Source organism: Lemur catta, chromosome 2 (assembly GCF_020740605.2).
Source record: "Lemur catta isolate mLemCat1 chromosome 2, mLemCat1.pri, whole genome shotgun sequence".
Lineage (NCBI taxonomy): Eukaryota > Metazoa > Chordata > Mammalia > Primates > Lemuridae > Lemur > Lemur catta.
In genome coordinates this window covers 130013290-130037028 of record NC_059129.1, presented here as the reverse complement: position 1 = coordinate 130037028, position 23739 = coordinate 130013290, and the positions used below count along the sequence as shown (strand labels likewise).

Genomic DNA, 23739 nt, shown 5'->3' with positions numbered 1-23739 from the left:
GACAGGTGACAGGTAGATGTGGAGGGAGAAAGGGCTCGCTAGGTGGAAGCAGCAGCTCAGGCCGAGGCACAGAGGAGTGGGATTTTAGAGCAATGTCATGTATTTCAGCCTGGTTGTAGAATAAGTTACTTGTTGAAAAGGAACGGACATAACGGCAGCCCTCCGCGGAGAGAGCCAGCTGACACTGATACTATCAAGAAGATGTCAGCAGGGGGCAGCAGAGAGCTGTGGAAATGACACGGGCTAAGGGAATTTGGTGACCTGCTATTTCGGGGGAAAGAAGGCAGGCAGTGACGCCTAGCCTGGAGACGTTTCTATTTGCAACCCTCTTCCCCCAAACACACATTATGCATCAAACATAAGCAATTTACATGCATTAACTCATTTAATTCTCATAATAACACCCCGGGAAGATACTGCAGTCATCTCCATTTTGCAAAGAAAGAGATTGAGGTACAAAAAAGTTAAGTAACCTGCCCAACTCATAGAACTAAAAAGAGGCACAGCGTGAGTTTCAAGGCAGACAGTTGGACTCGGACTATTGCTCCAGACACCAGCTATGAAGCTTCTCTCTATGTTCTCACACAGACTCTTCATGCAGACTCTACAGACCAGCATAATTTCAATCCCTTATGTTCACGACCAGCTGGAGTTATGTTAAGCCATGGATTGCACAGGAGGTAGCTTGTCTCCCCATGAGTCAGTGGCCTGCAAGATGGAGCCCTGTCAACCACAAGAAAACTTTATGGATCTCAGGTGGTCCCCCTGGCCACGCTGGGCCCCTTTGTGGGTCTGTGTCTGAACTGAACTATCACTGGGATGGGGTATAAATTTTGTTCCTGAAGGCGGGGAGAGCTATTGACAGTTTGATTATTCCTCTTGGTAACTTGATCCAAGGAAGCCTGATTTAGCCATAAAAGCTCTGCCCCTTTTCAAGGAAGGAAAATAAAAACCAAAAAACTTTATTTGCATGTAAGAGCATTGGTTGAATCTATGAATCTAGGTTATACTTGCCCTGTCCAGATGTTTTCTCTGGTTTCAAAACAGGAAGTTGTTAGGACAGTAAGACTGTAGCTTCCAGAGAACATTTTGGTTTTAGTGGCTTTGATTCTGATTTAGTAGCATCGTTATCCCTTTAGAGTATTATATGAGATGAGGCTGGGAGAAGTTGAGCTACTAACTATGCCAGGCATCCCATCCCACCACATGCATGGATTACCTGAAGGTCCTGCTGATTAACAGGTAATTTGCTTGATAGTCTGGGAGTCAGGAGAAGCATGAGGGAAAACTGTATCCCCAAGGATCCATTGTAATTTTAGTCAAATCTTTTTTGGGGTCTCTGGGTCACCAGGTCCCAGTCGTAACAGTGCAGCAGTGGAGCACCTTTCATGCTGAGATGGTACAGTAGCACAGTGACAGCAAAATGCAAGCTCCCTCTTGAAAAAGGCCAAACTGTAAGACTGAATGAATAAAGGATTTCTTTGGTTCAGCCTAACCTGGGGGAGTAATCAAAGGGTTAATGATTTCTGAGTGGCAGGGGGACTTTTTACCAATAGATCAATCTTTGTGGCTCACAATATTAGCACAATGAACATATAGATTAATTCAGCTGAATATTTTTAGAACTCTAGAGAAAAATCCATTTGGAAGTGTTTTGAGCTACAGCATAATGCTGTCAGATGAAGTCTGAGAAAGAAGACAGTTTGTTAGGCTCAACTGTCACCACTGGTTGTCACAGACCTGTTACAATCAATTGTGCTATCGATCCTTACTCTTGTACACTTTGTCGTATGTGGAGGAGTGGTTTAGATTTCTTTTTCTTATCTTCTAAAAAAATTTTGATTTGTGTCTTTCATCTGAGAAATGAAAGTCTCCCAAATCTAGCACTCACCTGAGCAACACAAAACACAACAACAAATCTGCTCATTAAAATTTACTTCACATAGAAAGTATTCAGATTGTGTTTTGACCTCTGTCAGTGCAGTGCTATTTATAACAAATGGTCTACTCTCACCTCCCAAATGAGTTCATATGCTTCCTTGTGTCCTCAGCTACCTCTCTGTTGTCACAGTCTGAGTTCTTTTCTCTCACTCAACAGTCAGAATTCAGCTCTGCCATCGTGCAGAGACATTGACCTTGGAGCCAGAACACCTGGGCTTGAGTCCTGCCACCACTGAATAGCTGTGTGATATTGGCAGGCTGGTTCCTGCAGTGGGAAAATGGGGAGAGTAATTTCTACATTGTGGGATTATAATAGAGTAAGATAATTCCTATGAAAGGGCTGTGAAAATCACAAAGTTGGGACTATGCGATTAGTCCCAAGTCTTTAAGTTTCCACCAGAAGATGTTATATTAACAGATACCATCAACCATATCTATATTACACTCCAAAGATGGAAGAGAAGCTATACCCAAATAAAATAATAATATATTCATCCATATAGTTGCTTCTGGAGTAAGAAAGGAAAGATGTGTGTGTGTGTGTGTGTGTGTGTGCGTGCGTGTGTGCATTAGAGAGGCTGAAAGTTGTGCCATGCACAATTTCTTTCAGGGTCAGCTTTGGATAAAGCTTATCTTTAGGGTCTTTTGACCCTTCTCCCTTATCTCTGGCCCTAATGCCTCAGGCTGCTCCGTGCACCTGCCAATGCTCTATCCCTCCCCCTCCTCACAACCTTACCTTGCTTGGTGCCGCGTCCAGGACACTCCAGGGTTGGATTAGCCTGGAGCAGGCGTGGGCCACAAGCCAGGTTAGAGGGGTCTAGCAGTGTCTCAGATCAAACAGATATTATTGGGCTTTTGTTGTTTGTTTTGTCTTGTTTTTATCCATGCACTTAATGAATGTTCATTAGCATCTCCTGAGAACCAAGGCCTGTATTAAATTTCAAAGTAAGAAACATAGACAGAAGACCATTTTGTTTCCTGCACAGGGTTCACAATTTCTCAACTTAGTTGCCAATATGTAAAGTTTGGACTATTTTACATAAAAAAGATCTGACTTTCTGTCTTGACTTGAGGTATCATTGTTTTTAAGAATGGAAATATTTTATCAAATTAAATTCTACATGGAGCCTATATATAGGGAACAAAAACTAGATGCTGTGGTTGACACTGCTGTGTTGTGTGGGGTATATCAAGTTGAGCCCTGATTCTTGGGCCCCTTTGTTTATTCCTTGGTGGTTAGTATTAGCTTGGGTTTTCAAGTTGAGGGAGATGGGCCCCTTGAGAGGGCTTCTCTAGGGTGGGGCAGAGGTGCTAACCCCCAAGGAGGTTGTTGCTCTCACAGAGGGCTAAGAGCAGCAGTGTGACCAGGCAAGTGGGGTGCAGAGGGACTGACTGATGATCCAGATTGACAAGATGGAGGACAAAATGCACCATTAACCAGGTAGGTGAGGGAAGGACCATCGTATAGTGGTTAAGAACTGGGCTTTGGAGTCACACTGGCTGGGTTTAAGTGGCCACTTAGGGAATAGCCTTGGGAAATCTCTGTGCCTCGATTCCTTCATATATAAATAGAGGATAGCAATAGTGCTGACCTTGTAGTTGTTAGGAAGTGGTTGTAAAGGAGTTATTTTGTGCAAAATGCTCAAAACAGTGCTTGGCAGGTAGGAAGGACTCAGTAAATATTATAGCTCATCAATCACAGCTGGTGATTTGCAGTCACTAGAGGTTAAAGTAAACAAGGGCTCCAGCTGAAGCCAGGCTGAGATGGGTGGGTGCCCTGGACTGGCTACTTCTCTGGTGCCCCTCTTAATTATTCATTTATTCTTTGTGTTATTTGAGTATTTGGCAACTCTTCAGTGGGATGGTTGAGTGATTCTCAGGGAAGACCACTCATGGCTGTGCCCTGTGGGTGAAACCTGTGTGAAGCTGTGAGCCTTCAGAGCTTCTACCTGGGAGCTGATACCAATAGAGACTAAAATATTATCCTGGCTGTCACGTTGGCTCTGCTCCTGTCTCAGAGCTTGGTGACCCTGAAGCTGAGGCAGATGTTCCCCTGGGTAGGACAGAGACCGAAGGGGCTTTTAAGCCACTCTGGGGTCTTTGGTAAGCTTTGTCCTGCTGAGGTGCTGATGCCTGATCTCAATGTGTTGTGTTGGCTCCTTCAAGAGCACTTGCTGAAATGCAAGAGGGCATCTAAAGAGGGAAGTGTCAACTTGCTTGGGTGGCTCTCGGGGGAGAATTCCAGGGCTCAGTGAAGATCTGCAGGTGAGATTGTTTGAGGAGAGGCTCTCCCGCCTCTTCAGTCATCCAATGAGGATGGCACTGTGAGGCCAGACAGGGCTCTTCTGTATGACCCCTGGAGGATCCTTCTGGGGCCATTGTGTCCCTGTGAGGTTGAGGACAGAGAACACCACATCATCAGCACAGAGTTGTAATCCAGCACTCTGTATAGCATCCTTCGTCCTTTCCCTTTTGAATTAATTTACATTGACTGTCTTCCCCCCAAAACAAATAAACTCACTAAGTATCTCTGCACTGAGAACTTGTGAGCAGAGGCATCCAGGAGCGCAAAGCGACAGCAGCGTTCCCCTGCCGTGTGGGATGAGGGCCGGGCAGGGTCTGTCAGGCCTCAGCATAGCACGTCCTCTCTCAGTGTGAGCAGAAGACATTTGAATAATGTAATAAACAAAATAGTGGTCCTGAAGCAGCAATAACTATTAATGCAACTGTAATTGCTCAGTAATGTAGAAATTAAATCAGTTTTAGTATTCAGTGTGTCACAAGGGAATAAATCAGTTATCCCATGTGTACAGAATAACAACTTAGTCATTCCATTGGACAAGTGAAAATTAGCGTATGTCAAATGAACAAGATTGATTCTTTTGACTAATATGGATGAATTCTGCGTTTTACATTTACCCGGAAGACACTTTTGGATTAACTGAAATGCAGGTGATTGGACCTGACAGATCTTCTTTGGAATCCTCCACACCTCTGACCAATCTCGGCAAACCCTTCTGACAGATGTGGAAAAACCTTACTTTTGACGATAGGCGACAGGTAACTTTTCTTTGGAGGGCAGTTTGCATCGATGGGGAAGTCACACAAAGGGGCAGCAATATCCAGGGAAGGTCCAGAGAGGACCTACTGCCTCTGGAGTGCTCTCTCCAGAGCACTTACATATGATCAGCTTTTAAAACTGCCTCCCCTTTTCCTTCACAGCACAGGATTGAGGCAGCCTGCTACCTTCACTGTGATTTCTCCGTGTGCCAAAGGACCCCTCAGTGGTGGGACGGGGGTTCTGTGGCTCACGTGTGCGCGCTTTGCTTTCTCCACTGCAGGCCGAGTGCAGATGCTGCCCCAGGCCGTGTGCCTGCTGCATGCGCTGCTGGAGAACGGACACACCGTGTACGTGCACTGCAACGCCGGGGTGGGCCGCTCCACCGCGGCCGTCTGCGGCTGGCTGCAGTACGTGATGGGCTGGAACCTGCGGAAGGTGCAGTACTTCCTCATGGCCAAGCGGCCGGCTGTCTACATTGACGAAGACGCCTTGGCCCGGGCACAAGAAGATTTTTTCCAGAAATTTGGGAAGGTCCGTTCTTCCGTTTGTAGCCTCTAGCTGGCTCAACCTGCCTCTGGTCCCTGCAGATTCCCTTAAGGATCCCGGGGTGATGTGAGTCAAATGACCTGGAAACAAAGATTCTACCTGAACTGAAAGGGCTGTGTGTCCTCCCCCAAGCCACCCCCTTTAATCTTGGATGACTCTCTAATATGCTTTGGTTGGGCTGTAACTTTGAAATATTTTACAGAGAATGCTGTGACGGACACATGAGAAAAAGCCCAAAGCAGTTCGACTGGGCTTCAGATAAAAAGGCAATGCGCGCTCTTCCTGCTGCCTGCAGGCCGGTGAGTCTTTTGCTTTGCAAGCACTGCGTGTGTTGTATTATGGATCCGTGACAGCACTTTCTTGGTGCGTTGTAACTCTTTGGTATGCAGAAGAAAAGTTAGGGAGTTTTGTGGATTGTATCATGGGTGTGTGTCCATGTGCACACACACACACACACACACACATTTGCACACTGCTTTCCTGCTGAACTGAACTGACATTATAAAATGAGAGCTGCTCAGTTGCCAAGGGAGGAAATAAGGGTAGAAGCCTGGAGTGTGAGAAGGGAAGAGCTCAACACGGCCAAAAAGTGATGGCCTGTCTAGATTGTTTTTGTATCTTGCTTCGAAGGCAACACCTTCCTTATATACCCAACAACCTGCGAGACAACCGAAGTAGAGTTATTATTATCTATTTGTTTTAATTGAGGCATAATGAGCATAGGCAGCTTACCCGCGATCTCATGGCTGGTCCAGGCTGAGCTGGAGTTAGTAATCCATGTTTATTTGAGTCGGTGCTTTTTTCAACACAACGTGTTGTTTTTCCAGCATTGTGTTGTGAATTCAGTTTTGTCTTTCTCAGAGTAAGGTCGATATCCCTGCAGGAGTTCCTACAATGAGAAATAGAACAATATTCTGATCAGTTGCCAAAGAATTTAGGAAAGTAGTTGTATTTTGTGCAAACTAATTTAAAACATGGTGAGCTATCTCAAGGCGATGTGTCCTGAGCCATAGCTCATAAGAGGAAGTATATTACCAAAAGAGCCCAAAGAGCCAAAATCCACAGATAATTGTTCCATAGCCTAAGACATCCTGGTTCAGCACTCAATTTAGTATAAGCCACAGTTGCTGTGCCTGGAGAATATGCAGTTCACTCTCCTGGTTTCTGTAGGAAATACAGAGATGAACAAAACCTCAAAAGTGTGCAGCCTAGAAACAGACCTGTGCTCAACCAACCGTAATGAAGGATTGAACCGTGAATGATAGGCTAGAACAGAAAAGGGAAATATCTTTTTATTGAGAGCCTCTGTGTGCCAGGTGCTTTACAGTTGTATCCAATTTAATCTTCACAGTACCCAAGGAGGGAGGTTTCATCATCTCTGTTACCTAGATGAGGAATCTAAGGCTCAGAGAGGTTAAATCAACTGTTCACAGTTACATGGTGAATAAATAGATGAAATGAGATACAAAGCTAGGCTTGTCTGACTCAAAGCCTGTATTTTCTTCTATTAAACTATTTAGGTTATTAAATATGAAATGTCCGACTTCAAATCAAAAGTGTAGTTTAATATATCTCGAACAAGAAGCAGTACAGTTAATCAAAGTATGTGCCTAAACTGTCAACACAGTTTTGCCATCTTAGTGGTAGCTTGTTTATGCCAGCAGCGAAGAAGCCTGGAGAGTGAGTGGCAATGAAATCACCAAGGGTGTTTCCCACAGTTTGTTAAGAATTGAATATTTTTCCTTGCAAGAAGTGGTCGAAAGCCTGGGAGACTTGCTAGTCAGTTGGTGCCAGGTCTGGTGAATACGGTGGATGACAGAGAGTTTCCAAGTCCAGCCTCTGTAGTTTGAGCAGTGTTGTTTGTGCGACATGTGGTTGAGTGTTGTCTTGCAAGAGGATTGACCTGTCTATATTGATCAATGTCAGTTGCTAATCACAAGCATCCTCATCATTTCATCTGATTGGTTGCAGTAGACATCTGCGGTAATAGACTGATCAGGTTTCAAGAAGCTGTAGTGGATAATACCAGTGCTGGACCACCAAACAGACACCATTAGCATTTTTTGATGAATATCCGGTTTTGGACTGTGTTTCGGCACTTCATCTTTATCCAACCATTGTGTCAAATGCTTGTGATTATCCAAAAGAATCCATTTTTCATCACATATCACAATACAATGTAGAAATGGTTCTCCTTTATTTCATGACAGCAAAGAAAGGCAAGCTTCGAGATGATTTCTCTTCTGATGCTTATTTAATTCATGTGGAACCCATCTATCCAGCTTCTTTACCTTGCCAATTTGTTTCAAATGGTCCAATATTGTTGGAATAGTAACATCAAACTTTGCTGGTAATTCATGTGTGTGTTGAGATGGATTCGCTTCCACTACAGCTTTCAGATTGTCATTATCCACCTTGATCTCAGGTTGCCCACATGCTTCATTTTCAATATTAAAATCACCAGAACAGAACTTCACAAACCATAGATGTACTGTGTGTTCATTAGCCATATCCTTCCCAAACACTTTGTTGATATTTCAAGCTGTCTGCACTGCATTAGTTCCACAATGGAACTCATATGTAAAAATAACACGAATTTTTGACTTATGGTTTGACTTAAGGTTTCACAAAAATTGCTCTAAAAAAATTTGAAAGATAATCACAAGCCAAAGTGTGCATTTGAAGGAATGAGAATGTACCTTCACAATAAAAATAAAACAAGGAATGTCACAGTGAAATGTTAGACATATCAACTCTCACACTTGGTACTTAAGGAAATCGGAGATTTCATGCTTAATAACCTATACCGTGCTTATTTTTCTCCTCCTTTTCTTCCACAAATGCATATCAATAAATATGAGAGACTTTGATTTAGGAGGCATGGGGCATAAGGACACAAGGTAAGGTTCAGTAGGGCTCAGAGGAGGGGGAGATGTCTTACAAATGGGACATTTGCTTGGGGGATGGAAGGCTAGACAGAACACATTTCTCCTACAGTTTTAAAAAGTTAAATTTATAAGCCAGCACTGAGTAATGTGAAGTCCAGCTCTGTTGCTAAAAATAACTAAAGGTAACTATTGTGTTCAAGTAAATCACAGTCATATGTGTTGTGTAAAATTTAATCTGAAAAATGGAATATTTTTAGTTTGTGTGTATATGAATTTCATTAATATCTAGGAAATCCAGCTGCATAATTTCCACCATAGAAAAATGTTTTTGGGGTGAATTTTTTCCATTTGCCCCTTTTTGCTCTGATAGACAAAATCAATTTAGGACTACTAAAGAATGTTTTGGAATAAACTCTCTTATCTTCAATGAATGGGATGTCTAATGTATTTCAAAATCACCTGATTTTTTTTGTTAAATAAAAGCATTAAAAAAGGCCTTTGTTTACAAGATTTTTCAATAGTATCATCTTAGTATGAACTCTAGAACAAACTAGTTCCTTATTTTTAAAGGGGGAAGTCAGCTGAGCTAAATTGTTTTTTCCTTGTCACTCTTACTCTGTTGTTAACTGATCAAATTGGCAGTTTAATGACAAAGGAAGTCGAGGTGAGGGCACCACAAAGAAGTGAGGATGAAAACTTCAAGAGCATGTCGGGGAAAATCAAAGCAGATAGTGCACAGTAGCTGCTTGTCACAGGTGTTAGCAGAACTTTCCAATTATGGGTTTCATTCATGGGAAAGCAATGTCCATATAGGGTTGCTTTCTTTTAGACGTGCAACAGTATCCCTCTATTATTTTGTTTGCCAGCCTTAGGAAAAATATAAAAAAGAAAAAAAAAAAAAACACTCTCTTCTGACCAACAGTAAGGTGTGGGGGGAAAACCACTTGGCTTGTCCTAAGAAATAATGATGGAAAAAGTTGGGACTTTGGAAACGATAAGGAAGTAATGAAAAGAGAGATTTGAAAGCAAGTTAAGAAATGGGAAATGAAATGAAACTTGCCACACTTGAAAAATCACTTGATAGCTAAACATAGAGTCAGTTAGATCACAAGTTAAAACTGAAAGGATCTTCAGAGATAATCTACTCTAATGCCTTTATTTTACAGAGGAACAAACAGACCCAGAGACATCAAATACCTTTCTCTTACAGCAAAGAGTTTTAACTGAGGACCAGAGGAAAAGGATAAGTCAGGCAGATAGGTCAGGAGATTTATTTTGAGGTGGAGGAATCGTAGGAGAATTAATGGGAACAGGAGCAGACAGTATCATTAGTGGAAAAGAATTGGTGCGAGGATTAATGGAAATTGGAGTGAGAGAAAAATGGCTAAAGTGAGAAAAAGCAAAGACCAGTGTCATTTCCAAAAGAAGAAAAAGAGGTGCTTTCTGGGGGACGATTGAAAGAGAAGGTGTGACTATGGAAGCAGAGAGGGAGAGTCAAGGTTATGTGGCCAGGAAAGAGAAGCAGCAAGCCGTCCTCCTGCCTAAGCCTCCCAAAGCACCAGATTACAGGCGTGAGCGGCCGTCCAGTACAGCCATTATGAAAAAGAGTATGGAGTTTCCTCAAAAAAATAAAACCAGAACTGCCATTTAATCCAGCAATTCCTCTTACGTGTATATATCCAAAGTAAATAAAATTGCTACCTTAAAGAGATTTCTTCACTCCCATGTTCATTGCAGCATTATTTACAATAGCCTAGATATGGAAGTATCCAATGACAGATAAATGAATAAAGAAAAGTAGTGTGTATATACAATGGTATATTATTCAGCCTTAAAAAAGCAAGAAATCCTGTCATTTGCAACAACGCGGGTAAAACTTGAGGACATTATGCTAAGTGAAATAAGCCAGACACAGAAGGACAAATACTGCATGATTTCATTTCTATATGGAATCTAACAGAAGGTCAAACTCATGGTAACAGAGAGTAGAATGGTGGTTACCAGGGGCAGATAAGTGAGGGAAAGAGGAGGTATTGGTCAAAAGGTACCAACCTTCAGTTATAAGATGCATAAGTACTGGAGACCTAGTGTACAGCATGATAACTATAGTTAATAATGTATTATATACCTGAAATGTGCTAAGAACAGAGTAGATCTCAAGTGTTCTAACCACAAAAAAAGAAAAAGTTAGCTATGTGAGTTGGCTGTGTTAATTAGCATGATTGTGGTAATCATTTCATGACATATACATATATCAAGACATCACGTTGTACACCCTAAATAATACAATTTTTATTTGCCAATCACACCTCAATAAAGCTGGGAAAAAAGATTGGTATCATTTAAAAACTGAAAAATGGATAATTAGTATTAAATGACCTGGCATGGCATCAGAATGGAATGGGTTACAAACAAAATACTTAGCAGAAACTAGACATTGAAAGAATAGATATCTGGACATTGAACAGAACAGAACAGGTAATTGTCCTTGCCATAACTGTCAAGATTTTATCAATTCCTAGTGAAAGAAAACTCAGAACTCACTAAATGGAATTTACTGTTTGCTGTATATGATTGGATAAAAGATGGAATATATTTTTGTTTAATGGAGATCTTTATTGTTGTCTTCTTAATGTTAAATGATAAATCCAAAGATGGATATGTAGTCTAAACAGTTTGAGAAAAGACTGTACACTCATAGTGGACAAACAAGGTGAGCATCCCCATTCCCACATTTCTTACAGAGTCGTGTTTAAACAAAGCCGGTCACTGCCCAGCACCTGTCATGTTTCAGGGGCTTAAGCCATTTATGTTTATTGTAATTACAGTTATATTTGGACTTGTTTATATTTATTTTTTAAAAAATTCTTATTTATATTTACTTATTTTTAATCTCATTTTTTGCTTTTTCTATGTTTTTCTTTTCTTGCCTTTATTTTTAATAATTATGTCTTCTCCTTTACAACAAAAGAACTCTAATATTGACTTTTGTCTACTGGCCTTTGTACCTCCTTCTTGTTGACATGATTACAATTATAATTATGAGTTGTTTTAGATATGCTTCCTCCTTTTTGTGTTCTTAAATTGTTTTTAAATTGTTAGAGAAGGCAAAGAAAATGTTGGTGGGGACCTACTCTTCATTGCCAGACAGACCTATGATCACCACCCCACCCCATTTTTAACTTTCTTATTAAATATTTCCCACAGCTTCTGTTATTACTGAGGACTTTAATCCCAGTGACTCCCAAGGTCCCAGGGAGCATACTATGGCCCACTTCTCCTGCAGTACTGCATCCCCCAAGGTATTCTGAGCCACATCTTCCTTTGCTTTAGTTCATCCATCAACTCACTTCCAACATCATTCTATCACGCTGAAGTATCTGTTGGTAATCCTTCTAACTGTCTCTTCATTGTTGCAGGTGGATTTCTGTCTTCAAGTTTTACATGGGAATTTTCATTCAGATGTCAGGAACAATAGTGTGTTTGCCAATTTAAACCAGAGTTTTCTCAATCATTGTATATACCGATGACACACCCAAATCTCAATCCTCATTTTAAAGCTCTTTACGCAGTGCCAGGCTCTTGTATCATTTTTTTGTTTTCAGAACATTTCTCAGGCTATCTCCCAAACTTAATATTCCACAAACTGAAGTTTTCTTCCTTTTGCCAAACCTCCCATACTTCCTCTGGTGGGTAGACATTGGCAACATCTTGCCCCTAGTTGCCCAGGTCAGAAACTCTGATGCTATGTTTGGCATCTCTCTTCCATTTACCATGCTCCTAAGCATTCAGAAAATTCTTTCAATTATACCTCCTCAAATATTTCTTAAATACAGTGACTCCCCTCTAGCAGCTCTGACCTGGATTACTAAAGCATCCTGACTTATCTTCCTATTGCTATTATTACTCTTCCCAGACTAGTCTTGATACTGCTGCTGGAGAAACCTTTCTAAAGTTCAAATATGGTGCTGTCTCTTCCGTGCTTAATTCTCCTGAATGGCTCCTCATTGTTCTCAGGAAAAAGTAAAGCATCCTTAATGTGACATACAAGGCCCTTTATGGTCTGGACCATGCCTTTCTCTCCCATCTCCTTGTCATCCTGATAACCATCCCCCAAGAGGGCTCTCCAGCCACAGAGAATTACTTAAAGGGCTATGATCTTTTTTATCCTCTGGTTTTGCACATACTTTTTCCTCTGCCTGGAATCCTCTTCCCTCCCATGTATATGTGGCAAACATTGAATCATCCTTTGGGTCTTCAAGGTCACCCCACCTCTGAGATATCTTCAGGAGTCCTCAAGGTTCCTCCTCTTGGAAGTTTTCGTAAGGGCCCTTCTTAACGCACTGTGCTTTAACATCCTTAGGTAGGAACTGCAAGTAGTGTGTACCATACATAGGCTTTTACATATTTAAGCCAAGTTCTTCTTTGGATTTTATGCTCTGATGTAGTGTATATATTAATCTAAAAGAAACATGAACAAAATATTTCATGAGAACTTTTTTCATATAAGTTAATAATGAAAGTACTATTAAAGGGTTAATTTTAATCTTTTTTGTTTTAAGCATTTTAATAACCACTTCTCTTAATATACTAATAGTATTTAATGATATTGTCATAGCAATATGTCAAATCAGAGAGCCATGATCCTATACGATGTTATGTAGCATTTTCTACCTATCCTTTTGCTGAAAATTACATTTATTCAATCCCCTTTTGGCTTGCAATCATGGTCTAATACTAATGGTCTTCAAAAAATAATAGCCTTATAAAAGACATTGCTATGTGTACTAAGTGTATAAACAACTTTGTGCTTCACTTCATTGCACTTCACAGATATTATAACTTTTATAAATTGAACATTTCTGGCAACCATATGTCACCCAAGTCTTTAGGCACCATTTTTCCAACAGCATGTGTTCACTTCCTGTCTCTGTGCCATATTTTGGTAATTCTCACAATATTTCAAACTTTTTCATCATTATTATATCTGTTATGTCAATTTTTTTTTATAAAATTTTTTTTTTTGAGACAGAGTCTCAGCTCTGTTGCTTGGGCTAGAGTGCTGTGGTGTCAGCCTAGCTCACAGCCAATCTCAAACTCCAGGGCTCAAGTGATCCTCCTGCCTCAGCCTCCTGAGTAGCTGGGACTACAAATGTGCACCACCACACCCGGCTAAGTTTTTAAGCCCACTATTGAGACTTACTTCTCAGAAAAAAAGATTCCTTTTAAAATATTACTCCTCATTTACAATGCATCTGGTCACCCAGGAGCTCTGATGGAGTTGTACAGAGAGATTAATGTTTTCATGGCTGTTAACATCCATTCTGCAGCCCATAGATCAAGGAATAATTTTGGTTTTCCCATCTTATTATTTAAGAAATACATTTCATAAGGCTATAGCTGCCATATATAGTGAATCCTCTGATGGATCTGGGCAAAGGAAATTGAAAACCTTGTGGAAAGGATTCACTATGCTAGATACCATCAAGAATATTCATGATTCATGGGAAGAAGTCAAAATATCAACATTAATGAGTTTGGAAGAAGTTGATTTCAATAGTCATAGATGACTTTGAGTGGTTCAAGATTTCAGTGGAGAAAGTAACTTCAGATGTAGTGGCAATAGCAAGAGAACTAGAATTAGAAGTAGAGCCTGCAGATGTGACAGCATTGCTGCAATCTCATAATAGAGCTTAAATGGATAAGGAGATGCCTCTTATTGATGAGCAAAGAAAGGGGTTTCTTAAGTTGGAATCTACTCCTGGTGAGGATGCTGTAAACATTTCAAAATTATAACAAGGGATTGAGAATATTACATAAACTTAGTTGATAAAGCAGCAGCAGGGTTTGAGACGATTGACTCCAATTTTGAAAGAAGTTCTACTGTGGGTAAAATGTTATTAAATAGCATTACATGTTACAGATAAATCTTTCATGAAAGGAAGAGTCAATTTATGTGTCAAACTTCACTGTTGTCTTAAGAAATTGCCACAGCCATCCCAGTCTTCAGCAACCACTCCCCTTATCAGTCATTGGCCATCAATATTGAGAGGCAAGACCCTCCTCCAGGAAAAAGATTGACTTACTATGTTTTGAAGGCTCTGATGATCAGTAGCATTTTTCAGTAATAAAGTATCTTTTAATTAAGATACATACAATGTTTTTTCAGACATAATGCTATTGAACACTCAGTAGACTGCAGTGTAATGTAAACATAACTCTTGTATGTGCTGGGAAATCGAGAGCTTTATTGTGATACTGTCTTTATTGAGGTGGTCTGGAGCTAAGCCCACAATATCTCTGAGTTATGCCTGTATTGTTGATTGTACTACATTGTACAGTATTCTCCTAGCGAGGGACCTCATGGAATAAGTTTTCTTCTGGCCAAGGAATAAAACATAGTTTTTATTCTTGAGCAATAAAAAAGATACTTTATGTAACTTTGGGTCTTACAAATAATTATATTTTTCCCATTCCAATAACAATGAAGATTATAAATATGTGTTTTTTGAACTTACTTTACTCCTTTCTATGCCTTGTATTTCTACCCGTTTTTTTCCCCTTTGCCACATCTATCTTACTTATTTTAAATTTTATTTTCACCATGCTATATTGTTTGATCCATTACACTACATTTGCTCTTAATCAAAAGGCCAGGAAGTGATTGTTTGATCCATTATAAAATGTTATATTTAATTCTTTTTTAAATAGGAAGTATAAATACATAAATAAAATAGTTGCCATGTTAAAGCCCTTGTACAATAAAGAGGTTGACATTATGAATATTATTGGTATAAGTGTCAACAAAAGATGAAATGGTATGTTTCAGAGTAAAATCCTATCTTTTGGATTATTGGTACACTAATAATAGAATTGTCTTTTATTCCTCACCTTATGGACACAAATATCAGAGGATTATTTCATATCTACAGAATGTCCCCTTGCTTATGTGTTGATTGATAGATGTATTGTCATCAATAAGCAAGAATGAACTAGAATTCAGACCATCAATATAAATTTCCCCTACATCTAAAACTGTACAGATGGAGGAATGTGTTTTTCTTTTCTTCTTCTGACTAATCCAACAATTTTCCTAATCGTAATGTCTCCATAATTTCTCTTAAAATCGATGGAATAAATAACTAGATGTGACCACCTGTTCTTCTTTCATTTATTCTGTTGAGCATATAAACAGCTGCAGGCCACAGAAAGTCATAAATGAAACTCACAACTAAAAGATTAAGCAAACCGAGTGACTGGCTACATTTGTCTGAATGGTGAAATTCTCCCTTCTAAAGAAAATTACAGTTTTAATAGTCAGCATTGTTATTAATCACATTGACAGTATTCCCTTTTGATTGTAACAGCAAGTTTAAATTTTTCCTCCTATTTTTAGTATATTATTTTTCTCCAAGGGTAATAAAAATTTGTTGACTCATTACTTAAAAATATTTCTATTCCTGTACACACAAGAAAATTTGGGAATTATTAATTATATTAGGCTGATGATTTGAAAATGGAGATGACACTCCTTGGAAATGTATTGGATCATTGTACATGTAAACCAACTAGGTAAAGGTGTACTGTATATATCACTGGCAAGCAATAATTACAGATGTGTAAAGAAAATTTGTTTTATTATTTAGGTATTTACATGGGGATATACATTATTTAGGATATACATGAGGAATAGTAACTGATCTAAAACAAAATAAATCTGTAAGGTAATTTTAAAGTATCAATAAGCAAACACCTTAGTTTATTTTGAGGCATTTACCAATATTCTTTTTCTGGAAATTACTTTTACGTCAGAAGAGCTTTAAAAGAGAAAGAGGGCCATTGGCTGCAGGAGAGCAGAGGCCATCTTTGCCATAAGAATCAGACCCTAAAACCATTTAGTGTTTAAGTAACTGTCTTGATTGGGTATAAATCACTATCTTCCCCATGTACCTTCCATGTCAAATTCTTATTCAGAATTCTTCACGAAGATAACACTTTAAAACATCTCCAACAAAAATCTAATCTGGTGGTAGTAAAACAAATTTAAATTTGTTCATTCCTGGACCCAGTTCCAGTTTATTGGCTGACTTAATTCTGTGGACTGTGTTAGATTACGTATATTGACTAGTTAAGTCCTGCTTTCCTATTCAATTTTTGTTTTAACTTTGCACCAAGCATACAGTCAGATCAAATTAATTGACTGAGAGCGCTACTTAAGGCAAGTGTATGAAATATGCTAGGATTTTATATTTACTTAGTCTTATGATTAAAATACCACTCCCCTACTCCCACTGGAAGAACTCACTTCCTTTTACTGTTTCAAAGGACAAGAGCTGCTTGCTGAGACAATGTCTTAGCCAAGTACATTAAAGACAAGCATACTTGTGAATGTGATCACATTTCTCATATAAACAACTTCCTGAGTAGTTTTCTCCCAGTTTTCCCTGCTGTTTAATTTCTTCCCTTTGACATAATTTGCTGCCTGTTTGGTTAAGGCAATTAGATATTTGTGTTAATTACTTATTTGTTGTCTGAACCGAAGTGGAGGCACTTAGCTTCTGATGGGAGCTGGGTCTTAGATGCTCATTGTGAGAGGAGCTCTTTTCGTTTTGCTTTTTTCTTCATGGCACACTTGACCATTGTCTCTTCAACACTGTCTATGGCTCTCTGAAAATACAACAAACTTAACGTGGGCCCCGCAAACAGCACTTCTCTTATGACTGTGCTGTTTTTTTCTTTCATACCACAGGAGAAGAGAGATATCAACTGAGGAGGAAAATAGGAACATTTACTCTCATTGACCAAGATCTTGAACTGTTTATGAGGTGGTATGTGTGAAACATGGAAGAAGATAATGATTTACACCCCATCAAGACAGTTGCATAAACTCTAAATGATTTTAGGGTCTGATTCTTATGGCAAGTGATTTTCTGTATGATTAAGTGCAGAAAACTAAAATAATTTACAAAAGAAAATAACATAAAAAGGGCAATTGTTTTTAAAGTTTAATTCCGATATTGTTTTCTAGCTTTGGAAGGTGTGTGTGTCATTGCAGGCATGCTTGAGTATGTGTTTATGTAAAAGTGGTTTTGTTTGTTTTTCTCTTTGCTTATTTTACTTTTATTTATTTATTTTATATTTCACTCTTTTTTTATTTATTTTTATTTCAGGATATTATCAGGGTACAAACATTTTGGTTACATTTTATGTCTTTGCCTCACCCAAGTAAAGATTAGAGGCATGCCCTTCCCCTCTACGATGCTCACCACGTCTATTAGTTGTGAGTTTACCCCTCTTCAACCCCCTAATCCCTGGAGAATATTCCTACCGTGTGAGCACCATAGTGTTGATCAGTCGGTGCCAATTTGATGGCGAGTACATGTGGAGCTTATTCTTCCATTCTTGTGATACCTCACTTCGGATAACGGGCTCAAGCTCTATCCAGGAAAATATAATAGGTCCTAGATCACTATCGTTTCTTATAATTGAGTAATATTCCATTGTATACATATACCAAATTTTAATAATCCACTCATGAATTAACAGGCACTTGGGTTGTTTCCACATCCTTGCAACAGTGAATTGTGCTGCCATAAACATTTGTGTGCAGATGTCTTTATTATAGAATGTCTTTTGCTCTTTTGTGTAGATGCTTAACAGTGCTATTGCTGGATTGAATGATATTTCTATTTTTAGCTCTTTGAGGTATCTCCAAATTCTTTTCCACAGAGGTTGCTCTAATTTGCAGTCCCACCAGCAGTCTAAGAGTGTTTCTGTCTCTCCACATCCTCATCAGCATTTGTTGTTTTGGGATTTTTTGATAGAGGCCAATCTCACTGGGGTTAGGTGACATTGTGGTTTGATTTGCATTTCTATAATGATTAGAGATGTTGGGCATTTTTTTATATGTTTGGTGGCCATTATTCTGTCTTCTTTTGAAAAGTTTCTGTTCATTTCCTTTGCTATTTATTAATGGGGTTATTTGATTTCTTCTTGTTGATTTTTAAAGTTCTAAATAGATTCTTGTTATCAGCCCTTTATTGGATATGTAGAGAGAAAATGTTTTCTCCCATTCTGTAGGCTGTCTATTTGCTCTAATGATAGTTTCCTCATCTGTGCAAAAGCTTTTTAATTTGATTAGATCCCATTTATTTATTTGTGTTGGTGTTGTGATTGCTTTGGGGGTCTTCTTTAAAAATTCTTTGCCTAGGCTGATGTCTGAAAGGGTCTTCCCTACATCTTCTTCTAGAATTCTTAAGGTTTCATGCCTTAGGTTTAAGTCTGTTTAATGAAAGATGTGAGAGACATATACAGGGAGAACCACAAAACACTAAGAAAATAAATTGTAGAAGATGTAAACAGATGGAAAAATCTACCTTGCTCATGGATTGGTAGAATCAATATCGTTAAAATGTCCATACTACCTGAAGTGATCTACAGAATTAATGCAATCCCTTTCAAAGTACCATCATCATTCTTTATAGATCTGGAAAAAATAATTCTATGCTTTGTACGGAACCAGAGAAGACCTTGCATAACCAAAGCAATCTTAAGTAAAAAGAACAAACTGGGAGGTATCAGTCTACCAGATTCCAAGCTGTACTACAAGCCTATAGTAACTAAAACAGCATGGTACTGGCACAAGAACAGACACATAGACCTTTGGAACAGGACTAAGAATCCAGAGATGAAACCATCCACATATTGTCATCTAACCTTTGACAAAACAGACAAAAATATACACTGAGGAAAAGAATCTCTTTTCAATAAATGGTGCTGGGAAAACTGGATGGCTACATGCAGAAGATTGAAACTGGATCCCCATCTTTCACCTCTCACAAAAATCAATTCAAGATGGATAACAGACTTAAATGTAAAAGTATTTTTTAATCCTGTGTACTGGCTTCTCCTTGTACTGTAGCCCCACAATCCATGGGGCTGTTCTAGTCTAAGACCTTCAGCTGATGCCTGAAACTGTGGACAGTACCCAACCCTGTATACACTATGTTTTTTCCTATATATACATACCTGTGATAAAGTTTAATTTATAAATTAGGCACAGTAAGAGACTAACAACAATAACCAATAATAAAATAATAGTTATAACAATATACTGTAATAAAAGCTGTGTGAATGTGTTCTCTCTCTTTCTCTCAAGATATCTTATTTTATGTAATATTTTTGGACCACAGTTGACTGAAACCACAGAAAGTGGGGTGACAGCTAATGGGGGACTACTGTACTGAGAAACAACAGCCAAGTGGGCAGTTGGCAGTGACAGAGTGTTCAGGACAGGAGGGAAGCAGCAAAGTGCTAAGATAGTAAGTGTTGGCCTTACGTGATAGAGCTTTGAAGTACAGTTTTCCTTTCACCTGCTCACCCTCTTGATTTACATTCCCCTGAAGGTGGGAAAAGTTTGGATGGAGACCCCATGGCAGCAGTGGATGCGAGGAAGGACAGTGATGTGACGTGTTTCCCCTTCCATGTCCTCTGCCCTGTCCCACTGTCAATCGGGGCAGTTGTATCATCAGCTGTCTCCTGTTTCAAGCCACACATTAGTGTCATTTTCACCTCTTGTGCATTCTTCATTCTGTACATGCACTTAATTGCTAAACTAAACTTCAATTTTATTTCCTCTTTCCTCCTCATCTCTCTCCCACTTTTTCTGGACTCCCTGTCTACCGCTGTTCAATGTTATTTCCTTCACCTATCCCTTTTCCCCTTAAAGTTCCTCCTAAACTGCTTTTTTCTATCTGCCCTGAAAGCTTCGTGGTGTCTCGTCACTGATTATATTCTTCAGAACTCTAAGAGCCATGACTGTACATCGGAGCCAGATGGAGTAAGACTTGTGTGGAATTTCCTTGGTTTCTCTTCTTTGGTTTCTGAGTCTTCAATTATGTTAGACAAACCTGTCTCAAACTCTCCAGATGCAGCCATTTGAATCCAAATGCCAAACCTCTAAGAAAATAGCCTCATAAACCTCAATTAGGTTTTTTTTCTTTCAAACTGTTAAAAGGTAAACTGAGGCACAATAAAATTTTTAAGGAGTTTATTTGCCCAAAGAACAATTCACAAATTGGACGGCTCTAAACCAGAAGTGGTTCAGAGGTTCTACTGAGGTAACTCAAGGAGAAGGCTTTTTTATAGAGTGAACATGCAAGTAAAGCAAAGAAAATATTTGATTGGTTACGGCTATACACTTGCCTTATTTGTCTATCTTTCTGGAAAGTCCTAATTATATAACTATAAGTTAGTTGGTGGCTTCTTATTGGTTAACCTTAAGTTTCATTTTTCTTTAATATAGACATTTATAAGAAATAGCTCAAACCAAGTTTCACTTATATTTGCAAATCAAGCAAGATTAAGGTCACTTATGAGGTCTGACTGGCTTTGTCTGCTTAAGGATTCTCCAGACCTGGTCTCCATTTTATTCTACTTCAGTGAAACTGACCCACCAAATTGTGTCACTCTTGTCATTAAACTGACACCAAAACTTCTGCTGTTCTGTGAAACCTTTCTAGAATAACCAGAGAGGGCTGGCACTGTCTCTTATAGAGTAAAGGATTCCCAGTGACTCCCATGGTTATCCCAGCAACTCTTTCCATTTGCTTTTAACCTGTCTGTGATGTCACAACAGCACATCCCTGGATAATGTTCTCAATTGGGTGTCGCAGAGTTCCAGGTGGCCCACTCTGTTGCAAGGTGTGCACACGCGCATGCGTGTGTGTGTGTATGTTCATGCACACGTGCATGAGAGTTTACAGATTTTAAGAAAACTCAAGCAATAGACTCATTTACGTAGTGTCTAGAAAAGCATGTATCTATAAGCACATGATTGATTCGTTGGGATGATGATGAAAGCAACACCGAGATATCACCTTTGTTGGCACTAGACACGAGAGTGATAGTTATAGTTTAAAATTATTTAGGTTTTATAACAATTCTTTGAGATAGATAGTGTTATTGTTCTCATTTACTGATGAAGAAAGAGGAAATTGAGTTAAAGAGATGTTAATACTTTTCTCCAACAGCTTGTAAGTGTTGGAGACAGAATCAAAATCAGCCTATCCGATGGCATAAACCCCACTCTTAACCACTGTATCACGTTGCCATTATGGTAGATTTATTTTTTAAATCCATATAGAAGACAACCAAAACTATATTCATGATTTTAAAATAGAAAAATAACATTTAAAATATTTAATAAGAAACTATAAAGCCAATATTTATGTTTTGGCATAGCTCAAATGGATTCTGGTTAGCAACCTAGAAATGTTTTCCACATAAAAGTTTAATACAATATATAAATATTTAAATATAAAAAATTAATATAAAACACATGCTTTAAGAAGATAAATTTTTTATTTATATTAAGGGACCGAGTATTATTTTTCCTCTGTGTTAAGAAATACAACTGGAGGAAAAAATGAAGATGTGTGGAAAAATAAAATAAATTTATTAAAAATAAAATAAATGAGTTACAGAATGCCAAATTAAATTCCACATGTGTTCTGACTCCAAAATTTATGCACAGCACTGAAATAGCTGAATAGGGAATACAAGAATCATAAGCAATTAGTTTTTTTTAATATAGAGTAAAACTGTTGTGATTTTGTGATTTGATTTTCATTTTCTTCTTTTTCTTTTTGGTGGCTGTGAAATGGAATAAAAATTTAGAATATTGCTAAGGAAATTATCAAGTGGTGGAAGTAAGTTTCCATAGCCTGTCACTTGGTTGGAGAAGTGTCTTATAGGATAAAAGTTGAAAAGTCGAGTAGCTAGGACTACATAAGGCTTCTTTATCAATGAATCCAAGATGTAATGAAAGTCTCCTGTAGTTTTTTCCCTCTACAATTTTTTCCTAACCGTATTAAATGTGCCATTGTTTGATGTATCATTTTTTGAATTACTTCTTCTGAGATTCAAAGCAGTTTTTTTTGCTTCATCTTGACCATAGAGTTTTTCATTTTAATTTTTAATCTTTTAAAATTTAATGTAAATAAATGTTAAAATATGATATAAAATTTGATGCCAAGGAATATCACTCTCTGTTTGTATCTGTAAAGCAGCACTATAAGCAATGTGTCTTTCCCTGCCTGAGGATATTCTCTCATGAGTGTTAGTTTTTCTGAACTGCAGTGATGTTGGTCCATCTCTGAGCCTTATACATTACTTTTTGATATTTGTTTTCAGAATAATCGTACTCCTAACTTTTCCTGTGATTGAACTTCACAATTAAGAATTCCAGCATAGCGCCTATGTGTCAGAGAAGAGAGGAGAGTAATGAAATAGTCCAAGCTAATCAAACACACCTGTCGTCGTCCAGTGCCAGGGGTTAAAAGTTAGGGCAGTGCCCAAACTGGTCAGAGTATGTCTTTCTGTTTCTATAAAAGATAAGGAACAGAAAAAAAGTCCTTTAAATACTCAAGTGAGAACATGTTAAGCCAAAGGGCATTTCACTTCCCAAGTATGGCATGTTGCTGTAACTGATAGGGAATTTTTGTTGGAATTGCAACTGTTGAATAACCATCGTTGCTTTTGAAACTTCTGAGCAGTCTCAAAGGAAAACAAAGTATAAGTTGGCATTGAAAGAAACTTTCTGACTTCCAGAAGTAACTTTTCTAAACTAAATAGATTGTAAAATATACAATCTGCCCCTGGCAAAATAGTCTATTAAATTTTTGCTGTGATCTTGTTCCGTTAAGCAACTGTTACCCTTCTCCGTTCAATACAATGGCAGATGAGGTGAGTCAGTCTTTAGAGGTTAGTGGTTCTTGTCAGTGTTTTTCAAACTTAGATCTTTTTTAGCAAACCATGCACATACTTGTATTTAAGCCTCTCACAATTGTTTAAATGGAGAGATTGGAAGGAGCTGGAGGTACTATGGTTTATTCTATTTTGCAAAAGGCAGTATAATAATATTGCTGACTAAGGGACATTTTTTTGCACGAGGGTGTGAGAAGAAATACAACAGCTGCTTCTTTTCTGTTTCTGTGAAACATCCTGATAAACTATTCCATTTATGAAAATTATTCTCAGGCTCTGGAGCAAGTGCCACTAAATACTGTACAGTTTTCAGTAAATAAGTGTTCATTAGTTATTTAGTTTGAAGATTGGTGTAAAGTGAAACGGGGAAAGGCTTTTGTTATGGAGAAAACATTATTTCATGTTGAACAGAGTATTTCAAGACACTCTTCTGTGACTGGGTTAGCTTTTTCAGTAGGTGTATTTTATAGATTCAGTATAAAATTTACATTTATAAGAGCTGGGTGAAAGCTAAAACTGAATCATTCAAAATATATA

General features: G+C 38.5%; 1 protein-coding gene across 2 annotated transcripts in view; it reads left to right on the top strand.

Moving 5' to 3' along the window:
• EPM2A (EPM2A glucan phosphatase, laforin) overlaps positions 1–7089 on the top strand; it is a 70959-nt gene extending 63870 nt beyond the window's left edge. The window contains exon 4 of one of the 2 annotated variants that reach the window (XM_045544523.1): positions 5283–7089. In XM_045544523.1, coding sequence (XP_045400479.1) covers positions 5283–5560 — 278 coding nt within the window. In that variant the 3' untranslated portion in view covers positions 5561–7089. The remainder of the gene's footprint in view (positions 1–5282) is intronic. The other variant, XM_045544524.1, reaches the window with a different exon arrangement.
• The last annotated feature ends 16650 nt before the right edge of the window (positions 7090–23739 follow it).